General features: G+C 43.9%; 1 protein-coding gene across 8 annotated transcripts in view; it reads left to right on the top strand.

Annotated features, from left to right (window-relative positions):
- Window positions 1-11,514, top strand: part of il1rapl1a (interleukin 1 receptor accessory protein-like 1a) — a 190,268-nt gene extending 178,754 nt beyond the window's left edge. For 5 of the 8 annotated variants that reach the window (XM_030428804.1, XM_030428806.1, XM_030428807.1 and 2 more), the window contains exons 9-12: window positions 1,437-1,583; window positions 3,856-4,026; window positions 7,774-7,818; window positions 8,409-10,712. In XM_030428804.1, coding sequence (XP_030284664.1) covers window positions 1,437-1,583; window positions 3,856-4,026; window positions 7,774-7,818; window positions 8,409-9,130 — 1,085 coding nt within the window. In that variant the 3' untranslated portion in view covers window positions 9,131-10,712. Of the gene's footprint in view, window positions 1-1,436; window positions 1,584-3,855; window positions 4,027-7,773; window positions 7,819-8,408 lie in introns of all 8 variants that reach the window. The other 3 variants (XM_030428809.1, XM_030428811.1, XM_030428810.1) reach the window with 3 other exon arrangements.
- The last annotated feature ends 352 nt before the right edge of the window (window positions 11,515-11,866 follow it).

Consider the following 11,866-nt stretch of genomic DNA (forward strand, 5'->3'; position numbering starts at 1 on the left):
AGGTTCAGGCACAAAACCTCTTGGTTAGGGTTTAAATATCTGGTTATGTCGACACGTAAACAGCTGCTAAATGTCTCCACGTCACGTTAAAATATCCAGTGTTGGTGCACAGGTGGTCGAGTGGTTAGAGCGCATGCCATATAAAGCAGCCGACCCCGGTTCGATTCCGGCCTGAGGTCCTTTGCTGCATGTCACATCCCCCTCTCTCTCTCCCATATTTCCTATCTGTCTGCTGCTTAATAAAGGTGTCTATGCCATAAAAAATCTTAAAAACAAAAATAAAAATATCCAGTGTTTTCATGCAGACAAATGTTAGCAGCATTTCAAACGGTGGTCTCTTGCTTGGCAGCCATCTCTGTCACACCACCTCCTGCTCCCGACATGAAAGTCTGCACATAAACATGCATCTGAAGTGATCGTCCTATGAAAATGAAAATGAGCATAATATCTGACCTTTTCGGTGAATCCTGTTAATTACTTTACTCACGCAGCCTCACATGTTTTAGCAATTTACTGTTACTATGACATGTAAATGTATGTACTATCTTTGCAGAATACATAAGTTAGGGTCAACGGGGGGGTGTTAGTTGGTGTAAGAATATCACCTAAGTAATATTGTAATGTGATATATTACTTTCAAATGAAGGTAAGTGGAAATATGTTATATATTGCATTTTGAAAGTAACTTGCCCAACACTGGTTGTGGTAGCCATGGCAGCCATGCAGTGGTCCAGTCCACACTGAACCCATTCTCACTGAGCCACCAGGGTAAATGACGCATTCATACACAACATACACAACTCATCCTTCCCCATGCTGGGTTCTCCGGGGAGATGGACAGGAGATAATAGAGAAGAGAAATGATTGTGAAGACAGAGGGAGAAGAAAAGAAGGGGGAGGAGAGGTGAGGGACCACTGAAGAGAGACAGAGAAGAGGTATGATGGAGAGGGCTGTAAGTGATATGAGTAAACTGAAGCCTCTTGTTTTAAAGATGCCTCCATCCATGTCCAGGATTGTCACGAGTCCCAGCGTGGACGACAGCCAAAGTGCAGGCCTGTGTCATCGCGGCGCCGCTCCAAAGAAATGAACCCAATTTCTCATCATCGCCTTCTTTTTTTCTTCCGCGTGTCTCCTGGCTCTTTGCCCTCTCATCTTTCCCAAAGTCATTATGAGCCGCCTGTCTCTTCCCTGAAGATTGTTGCTGCACCACTCTGAAAATAAAGACGATTTTTCCATTTTTTCGGCAAATGCAAATGTGTCCCATAAGTGTCTCATCCTGTGAATTTAACTGGGGAATGGGAAAGAAGAAAAAAAAGAGTCTAACCTAGTGCAGAAATAAATCAATAGCTTGTTTTTTGTGTGTATTTATAATACATCAAGCATGGTTGTCTCACCAGTTTTTAAATATCTTCTGGTCTGTGTGTGTCGTCCTCAGCAGAGCTCATGTACACGGTGGAGCTGGCAGGAGGGCTGGGAGCGATCCTGCTGCTACTCATCTTCCTCATCTCCCTCTACAAATGCTACAAGATCGAGCTGATGCTTTTCTATAGGAGGCACTTTGGCAGCGAGGACGTGGATGGAGGTAAAGGCGGCACAAAGCATCACAAAGAAATCTTCTCTCTGTTTTCAGCCGGAAGCCCTTTAACCTGCAACTTGTTCTCACTTTACTTTCAACCTGCTTTTCTTATCCAAAATTCAATGTCGAGCGAGCGCAGATGACTGTGTACGTGTGGGTTTGTTTTCACGAATGCGGATATTTTTTTTCCCCCCTATGCACATAAGGTTTCTGCATTTGAGTGAGTGTATGTGTGTGTGTGTATTCTGTCAGAGCCTCTATCCATAACAGACTCCCCGGTAGATACAAATGTCTTCTCCGATCCTATCTCAGTGACAGCAGCCCATTTCCGCCCGCTCTCACTCTCTCTACCGTTGGTGTTAAGGTGCACGTGTTTGTGTGTGTGTGTGTGTGTGTGTGTGTGTGTGTGTGTGTGTGTGTGTGCGTGTACTTTGCCGCAATGGCTGCATAGGAAAGAGAGGAGACAGATTTTCAATTTGTTGCCCATTTAAAAAGAGATCAGTCTCAATATGTCATGGAATGATCCCCGCCCTACGCTGTCGAAAGTCAGATAGCGGCACATCGGGACCGGGTAGCCTCGAACCTCATTCCCTGAGCGCCAAATCGGGGTGTAAACAGCCTGAAATTGGAGGGCAACTTTCTGTTTTCTCTACAGAACATAGTTAACTTTTGCTTCAGCTAAGGGTTTGTCTGTTCATGTCCCAGTATCTTCCCTTTTGCGCTTTGTGTTTTTGTCTGCTTTCTTCTCAAAAATTCTGGAAAGACTGAGCTCATTTTTGAATCACTGCATTGTTTTATACAGTAGCATGAATTATCTATTACACACTGTTTTGTTGACTCAAACTTCCACATGATTAAGTCATACCGTGAGGGACCGCGGATACAAGCTGTTTTTGATTCGCCAAGTTTGCTAGGTGGTTAATTTGCAAGGTTGGTTGCTAATTTGAGAGCCTTGTTTGATGCTTGGATCCTATCGAGCGCAGCCGTGGCCTTTCCAGTGAGTTTCAAAGCTGTCTGCGCTCCTCAAAGAGTTTGTGAAAAAGCCCCTCTTCCCTTTCTGGATGGCCCACACTCCAGTTTCTACAGAGAATAATGACTAAGACTTACTGAACATGTCACAGTACTGCTTTTTTCCCCATCTTCTATTTTTTGCTTTTCAGTTCTTCCCACTGTCTTTGGGGAAATCATTTTTGAGGTGGGGAAGAGAGTATTGCTTGAATCTTGATTTGGGTATTTTTGTATCTACCCCAATTTATTTCTCAGATACACAATGCAGTATGGCCAAAGGTATTGGATACTATCCAAGTCTGCTTGTGTACTTCTGTTGCGTGCCTGTTCTTTTGATCTAGGCCACTTTGTTCCAATTAGGGAAGCAGTTTTCCTGTTTCATGACAGTTCCTCTGTGCACAAAGAGAGATCTAAAAAGAAGGGGTTTTCTGAGTTTGGCGTGTAACAACGTCACTGGTCTGCACAGAGCCCCGACCTCAGCCCCATCCAACACCAAGATGAACTACAACAAGTCAACTGCTGACCAGGCTGTTCACCTATCACCAGTGGCCAACTTCACAAATGCTCCTGTGGCAAACAAATAAACCCTCCCTAGAAGAGTAGCGCCTTTTAGCACAGCTTTTTTTAAAGAAAACATACAAGTGATTCAAGTTTCAGTGATTTGGTGTCTTGAATTCAAACAAACTTGTTCGATACAGCACAGACAATGTTCACTGATACAGCAGAGTACAATCTCATTCAATTCCTTTGTCTTGTGTGAATGTTTTACTGTGGTCAGGCTATATTTACAGTTCATGGAGCATATTCAATTAAAAAAATGGCCCTTTTAAAAAGTAATTCTTATATAGCATAATTTCAAGAACTTCTGCATGAATTAGGAATTTAGGAAATGACCATTATATACTTTGTTAGGATGAGAATCATCTATCTAGTTATCTGATATGATTATTTGATCATATTTGGGAAATGATCGTGACCCTTTGATAAACTAAATGTCCAAAGTGTTACCATTTTCGATACAGACATTTTAGTTTTGTGTGTTATGTAGAAGAGATATTGTGCCCAAAATGAATTTGTGTGGTGTTCTGTGCAAAAAGTTCTGCAATTGATTTGCATACTTTTGTCCATCTAATACAGTGTATGTGTGTACAAGTCGTGATTGTGCCATAAGAACGCAAATGAGTTCAATTGCGCCTTTTGAGCAGGATGTGAATTTATTTAGAGCACCTTCATCATGAGCCTATCCGTTCTGTTTCTCCCTGTCTTTCAGAAAACAAAGACTACGATGCGTACCTGTCCTACACCAAAGTGGACCCTGACCAATGGAGTCAGGAGACGAGGGAGGAGGAGCGCTTCGCACTGGAGATCCTCCCTGATGTCCTGGAGAAACATTACGGCTACAAACTATTTATTCCGGACCGAGACCTCATTCCAACTGGAAGTAAGCACTGTGACTGTCTGTGTGTACATGCTTGTACACCTACAGTATGTTCATGTAACATACTGTGTTGGAGTGTGAGGGCATTACAGTTGCTTGTGTACTGTAGTTGCTGCAGTGTTTGGCATATTTGTTACACTTTTGTGATTCACCGGGAAGGACCACGCCACAACATCGTGAGTTTTTAAGATTTAAGGATACGAAGAAGTTTTAGTTGTTGAGACTAGATGGATGGATGTGAACAAGAGGATGAACATGGAGGAGAGTCGGTGTGTGGGGATCCATCGCAGGAAGGATTCAAACAGAGCCGAGGGGAGAATGACCCTGATGAAGATCATTAGGATTGTTGCAAATTGCGATCTGGAGCGAGATGACCCATGACCAAGGACTGCAATGCTTTGATTTGAGATGTCCAGTCTGGCAGCTGTGGACGTTGTGCCAATGCGGAAAGAATTAAATTTAAATGAGAGCTTGCTTGCAGAAATCCTTGTAAAACCAGAACCACGTGGCCATTCTCCCTGATTTGGAGAGAAAGAGTGGGTCTTGAGATGAGCAGCAGACCTGATGTATTTGCTCTGCAGATCACATTTGAAATACAGCAACTCATATGGGTGGAGACAGAACAGGGTAATTAAAGGAAGATGTAGATGGGGAATGATCCTACATGCTCATTGGTTTTACTTTTCTGTAGTATGAATAGGAGAGAGTAAGAAGTATGAATTGCAATGTCAGATAGACTGGGGTGAAGGGAAGGATTATAGGTAGATGTAGTTGGGCAATCTGAGCACCACTTGAAAGTGAAAAAAGCCGGCAAGAACATGGATTTTACCTCATAAGCAGAAAAGATCAGAAGCGAGTGGCAAGCGTCTTAATGTGAGAGTGGTTTCCTGTATTCGCAATCCTATTAATTAATATGGCTAACAAGTCTATCACGATAGTGAGTTTATACCGTACAGGTTATATCGTAATTATACTGCCATAACGGCGAGCTGACCGTCCTTTTTATCCACAGTTTTATCACCCTGGTGGTAATGAGTTGTGCGAGTACTGAGCCGGTGCAACGGATTGTGATGCCGAACTCTTTGTCTTATGCAGCTGCAGTGTCTCTTGACTCATGGGTAGAGAAAACAGGCCAGGTGGCAGAGCAGGGGCAGCCAGAGCCAGCCTTTCCTCTCTACCTAACAAGCCCAGAGACAATCCGACAGTGAAGAGCGGCTCCAGAGGATGTGTGACAGGAATAGGAATAATGTGGCCTGGAATTTGCGCTAGTGATGACTGCTTTAGAATGTCAAGCTCCATCGGCTGCCAAATGGATTAAGATTATGGCGTGGTTGATGACTGCATAGTTCGAGGAGAAATCTGGACTAGAAATGATGCTGTCAGTTTATAGAATGAGCGAGCTGTGAGGGGGAGAAAAGTCTATTGTGAGTGTCTTTTTCCCAGAGTGTATCCAACTGGCATCACCTGTTGGGTTGATTTGTAAGACTGGGAAAGGCAGGCTGTACACCTCTTTAGCACTAGCCATTTACTTTACCGTGTGTACTAAAATTGCTCTGCTGGTGTCCAGGCGTTATTGGGTTGTGAGGGCAGCTATTCCTTGTGTGGGCACGTCTGCAGAAGGTGCAGGTGTGTGGAAGGTGGCGGTTAGAAAGGGTAAAGCCCAGGTGGTCGAAATTGCTGCACATAATCCTGCCTCTTGGGTTGGAAATTGTTGCTGCCTTTTGTTATGGGAACATTAACAGGAGAGCGTATGTCAACAGGCCTGGAAATGATGGGAGCAGGGGGTGCACCTGACAATAAATGGCCGATGACTGGAGGGTAGTTGGGGGAGGGATGGCCACTTGAGAAGAATCTCTGAGCTGTGAAAATGCTAAAGTTCTGAATCAAGCGGTTCTCCGGTACGTTCCCTATTTCAATTGGTGGAGCTGGACTGCTGCCTGGGTAGCGAGAAGCACATGGTAGCTGTAAAAGCGGGTCCCTCCGAAATGTAAAGCCATGTCGCGAATGATTTAAATATAATACACCACCCTAAATATTTAGCCAACTTGGTTAACTTGTAGCGCGCTCCTTGAGTTGCTGGCTGGAGTTACAAGTTATAGTGTCCGCTGTACAGAAATAAGTGGGGTTGCTCTCTACAGCTAAAAGAAGGGTAGAGAAAGGAATGATGGGATGAGGTGTGTGTGTGTGTGTGTGTGTGTGCGTGGGGATGCATGTTTAAACAAGCTTAAAAAGGTAAGACACAGAGGGAAATATGACCTAGCCTCAGGCGCGAGGCCCTGGAGTGGGTGAAGACACTGTGACATCAGGTGCGACAATCCTGGTGATGAATGAACCCAGCGAGGATGCCACAAGGCTCTGTCACTGGAGTATTGATGGAGGCTGAGTAAGTTGAAACAGACTGGCTTTACTGAATGCGTTTCCCATTTAGAGCATGTTGGAGCTGGCTTTGGTCAAGTCTACAGTGTCGGTTTGAGATTTGGGGTATTAAGACATTCGTTGTGAGGAGGAGGGCTCACCATGACTGCGCTGTGGTGTTGGAATCTGTGCTTGAGGGAGGCAGATCAGAAGAGCACTGAAGCCAGATCCAGCGGCTATGCCTATGGCGAACACAATTCTCAGCCCTCGCAGACGGATAAGAGAAAACATTGGCTCAGTCCGGTGTAGGAGAAATCTCGTTACGGGAGCTGTAGTAAAGATGCCCACGGGGCCGATTTATGTGAACCACAGAGCTCAAGCTTCCTCGCTGGAAAGTTTGGCTACGCTCTGACTGCGGTGGGAATGTGAAGGCCGGAGGAGAATCACTTTGAAAAAGATAATTCCCGGAATCGGAGAGATTGAGTTCAGGACCACAGTGAGTTGATCTGTTGGTGAGATCCAAGGTAGCGCTGAGACAAACAGAACAGGATGGGTTCTAAGCAGGATAATCTTAGGTGTGGTTGAGGCGTGGTCCTGCTCCCGAACCGGAAGTACGTGTTGTGTGTAGTTTGTCTTCAGTTTTGTTTTTCACTGTCACTGTCTTGTGTTTCAATGTTTTGTGCTGTTCGGGCAGATTCAAGCAGAGTACATTCACACTCACAAGTGATGAGTGGAATATCATTACAAAATTACAAAAAGGGAAGAAGACAAATATTCAGTCTTTCTTATATCCTCTCTGGATAAGAATAGAACATCGCAGTGTTTCACATTGGGTGTTTTCAAATTATGTACTACATACATGGGCATACAGTACACTGTGTGTACCAGGAGTTGATATATTGGACAAATTTATCATCCTCCCTGGTTTCCATCCATGCATTAATAAATCCATGAAAATTCTGTCTGAACATATTCTCATGCGTGCTAACTCTGCTTAGTAGTCCGTCTGTGCCAGCGGTACACAGTGTGCTCTAGTTAGTAGTGATGCTGTGTGTTTGTACTGTAGGCTTCATGTGCCGCAGATAAAACGCAAACACGTCCTAGTTGGTCCAGACAGAATTAAACATCAGTGGGAAATGTGTGAAGGCTCCGAGCCCTGCCGACTGAGCCGCCTCTTTCCTTTAATCAAAAGAAAATTGCCGGCAGCATCAGTGCCAAGCAAAATCATTGTAGATGAATGTCCAATCAGGGAAACATGATATACGATGAATTATATGTGAAATAAGAAAGATGAGTGAGGGGAGACGAGGCCACTCCTTAAGACTGTGTTGAGCATGTTTCTGTGTCTGTACTGTGTTCTGCCTGTGACCTGAATGTTAACATGTTTATGTTTAGGTCTCACCAATGAGCATTACCAGGATGACACGCGACTCTTTGGAGGTACTCGCCCTCAGTCTTTTCCTCTTGTATCAGCTGCTGTCATTTCCTGCTCTTAGGAGGTTTCAAAGAGTCGCTCATAAGTGGCGCCGGCGTGTGATCTGAAGCATCAGGCCCAGTTCAAAAGACAGCGACTCAGCTTAATCCTAGAGCCTGTGCAGCTTTATCAAACATTGCCATGTCGTGCAGCATTTAACTTTGTCTGTGGGTCTGCCGTCTATAGTGTACACAGAATAACACTTGACACTGCACCAGAACAAGACGCATATTCAGCTGAACGAACACCATGCTTTTAGATGTACTGAAACACATTTACACAGCCCCTATGCTTCTCTCCACACATGATTACGTGCATTCTAAAAGAGGTGTGAATTTGAGCAGATATTGAAGTGGACAGCAAAATACCTACCTGTCATCGTCCTGTGTTTGTGTCTGTTGCTGTATGTTCATCCGTCATCGTTACGTGTTGCAGTCCTGTCCTCATTAAATCATATCTTTAGCTCAAAACATTCTGGATGTACATGCCTCTACCATTTTGCCACTCTTGTGTCTTATTCATTTCCTTTACCTTTTACCTTTACCCCCCACTGCAGCCTACATAGAGGATGTCGCACGCTGTGTGGACCAGAGCAAACGTCTCATTATAGTTATGACGCCCAACTACGTGGTGCGGCGAGGCTGGAGCATCTTTGAGCTGGAGACGCGGCTGCGCAACATGCTGGTGACTGGTGAGATCAAAGTCATCCTGATCGAGTGTGCCGAGTTGCGCGGCATCATGAACTACCAGGAGGTGGAGGCTCTCAAGCATACCATTAAAACCCTTACAGTCATCAAGTGGCATGGCACCAAGAGCAACAAGCTCAACTCCAAGTTCTGGAAGCAGCTGCAGTACGAGATGCCGTTCAGGCGCACAGAGCCCATGCTCACCCACGAGCCGGCGCTGGACGTCAGCGAGCAGGGCCCGTTCGGAGAGCTGCAGACCGTCTCCGCCATCTCCATGGCAGCAGCCACCTCCACCGCCATGGCCACCGCCCACCCCGAGCTGCGCTCCTCTTTCCACAACACCTACCACACCACGATGAGGCAGAAACACTACTACCGCAGCTACGAGTATGACATTCCCCCCGGAGGGACCCTGCCACCGCTCTCCTCTCTGGGGAACCAGCACACCTACTGCAACATCCCACTAACACTGCTGAACGGACAGAGGCCTCCTGGGAAGAGCCGAGAGCACAGCCTGGAAGAGGCACACGCCAACAACGCCATGCTCCCTCTGCTGCCGAGAGAAACCAGCATCTCCAGCGTCATCTGGTAATGATGAACAGACGCGGCGTCGGCTGCGAGGAGATCAGTCGGGATCAGACATGGCTGGGCTCAGTCTGGGAGCTCTTAGGAACACAGATTATGGTCGTGATCGCGGCGGAAAAGTGTTTTGGAACCCTTTGGTTCCAACCGTAGTTGACTGGCAGAAAGCGACGGAGATACAGAAGTTTTTGGACACAGTTTTCCGTTGTTTTTTTCAAGCGGACAGCGCCTCTATTACAGAGGCTGTTTTCTATATGGAACAACAGGAGATATAAATGAAATGAAAGCACTGTTTCATCCACTAGCGAGATACGGACTTGCAAGAACTCCACATTAACGAACCAACACACTATGGCAATTGTTCACACACCTGCATACACACTCACACAAATGTGCATACATAAAAAAACAAAAGGAAAACAGGGTCTTGTACATATATTTCAATTTATTTGTAGCATCAGTGTTTTCCTGTTTTGTTCTTTTGTTTGTTCTCTTCAATCATGTTTGTTGCCTTCTCCACTGTAGGACTTTGCTTTAACTTGTTATACAGAGTTGTATATTTTGTATTGTTTTCCCTTTTTAGTTTTTTTTTTGTTTTGTTTTTTCATTCTTCTTTCGATCCGCTTGTTTGGAAAGCCAGTATGTCATGTACCTGCGCCATTTTTTTTTTCTTTTTGTTTGTTTGTTTTTCAAAATCTTTGTGTAGTTTAAGAGAAACATTTTTTAACACTTTTGGAATTGCCTGGACATTTCAGGAGCTTCGAGGAGCTGACACTTCTTTTTGTTTACCTGTAAAAGGTTATCTAGTTTAAAAGGAAACTCTCTTTTAAAAAAAAAATCATAGAATATGCAAAAAGAAGGAGGAGCTGGCAAAAACATACAGTCCCGTGGGACCGAGAACGAGGAGCAGTTGGGGGGCCGTACTTGTCCTCTCCAATCAGACAGACCGATAGACTGGCAGATCTCTCTCTAAAGCTTCATATTTTCTATTGAAACAGACAGCCTTGCTGTTTTAGAGTGATAGTGAAATGCCTCACCTTAAAAAGAAATCTGTAGATTATTTTGAAAAGAATTCTATTTTTATAACAGAAGAGTTTGCTTGAGAAGTCATACTTATTTGCATTTCATCCACCATAGAAAGGGGATTTGTGTATAAGTGTTATGCTGGTTTTGTACACTTGCAATGTGGTTCCTGGTTTGTCAAGAGATTATGGTGGCTTTTGAATCCCACATGAAAAAAAATCTGTCCTCTACTGTTCTAGATTCAAAAGTGAAGCATTTTCAATGTTTTGGTTTTTAAAACATAATATTATTCCCATCCTGATAATTACTTTGGTTCATATGGATAGTTCATGTTTAAGGAAAGAAAAGAATACATTTGTGTTTTGAAAGACTTTTTAAATATATTTGAAGGTGTGATTTTTGAGTATGCATAGCAAATAGATATGTATTCTATATATAATATAGATATTTATATAAATATATAAACACGATTTTCACTTGGAAAGAAATGTCTATCTTTATAGAAACACAATCATTATCAGTTGCCCTTACTTTCTCACTGCACATTAAAAACATTGATTTCCTCTTGATGTTCTCCCTTTTGTGTCCAACACTGTTTACACTCGTGAAATCCACATTCATAGTCAGATTAATGGCACGTTCATCACACTCTGTGACTTCACTGGTCGCAACAGTTGACTAATGGGTGGGAAATTGAGTTTGTCAGTTTGAATCAGTGATCCAGCAGCCCCTAGGGAAAGTGAACAACCATCAGTGTCTGGAGATGCTGCTGAAAATGCCTCTAAACATTACAGAAATAAACTCAGCCTTCATGGGCCAACTCCACTTGTCAAGCACAACACAACAAGGCTATAGTTGTAGAACAAGAGAGCGTGAATGCACTGTTTGCATGTGCGTACGAATTTCTCTCCATCTGCATCCGTCTGATTAATTGCAAAATAACTACAGGTTCATAGTGAACGCGGCAGACAACCTCTGGGACCAACAGACACCAGTTTGAATACAGAGGATGCAGTACAGCGGGGATCAACAGTGGCTCAGATCAGGACTATGACTCCGGGGACGAGAGGCTTGGCGCAGCGTGGAGTGAGTCTGAGTGAAGTGTGTTTTACGATGAGTTAACAAAAGAGAGAGACTTGAAATAAGACAGTGTTCAGTTGTATTTCTGTGATAAGTAAGGAGAACACTTTGAATAAAACGCATTTTCTACTAAAGTTTCACCTCTTGCCATAAAATATGGACGGGCTGAGGCTAGCTGGTTAGCATGTTAACTTCAGTAGACATGTCTGCAGCACAGTACACAGGTGTCTGTGGACAATGTTAGATAAATGATTGAATGTTTTAAAATAAAGCTAATAATTGTCTCTTTAATTCTTTTTATTGTATTCGTCTGCCTTCCTCGTAGCTGCTCAATGTTTTTTCTGGGCGCTCCTCACATTACTGTTGATGCATCATATCATCTTTGTTTTAACCATTTTGCACAGAACGCAATCAGTGTATTTGTCCTCCATCACTTATATTTGAAGAGATCCTGTAGGAACAGGAGGGATGACTACAGCACACAATCAATTTTCATACAGACACTTTGGCCAAAGCGTCAGTATTTGACAACCCGGGAGCGAGACTCAACAACAAGCTGTCTTACAAAGTGCAGCTTTTGATGTGCTGACTCTCCTTCAGCCTGTGTGGACAAGGACCGGCACTCGTTTTAATTTCTGTGAGG

Source organism: Sparus aurata, chromosome 9, assembly GCF_900880675.1.
Source record: "Sparus aurata chromosome 9, fSpaAur1.1, whole genome shotgun sequence".
Lineage (NCBI taxonomy): Eukaryota > Metazoa > Chordata > Actinopteri > Spariformes > Sparidae > Sparus > Sparus aurata.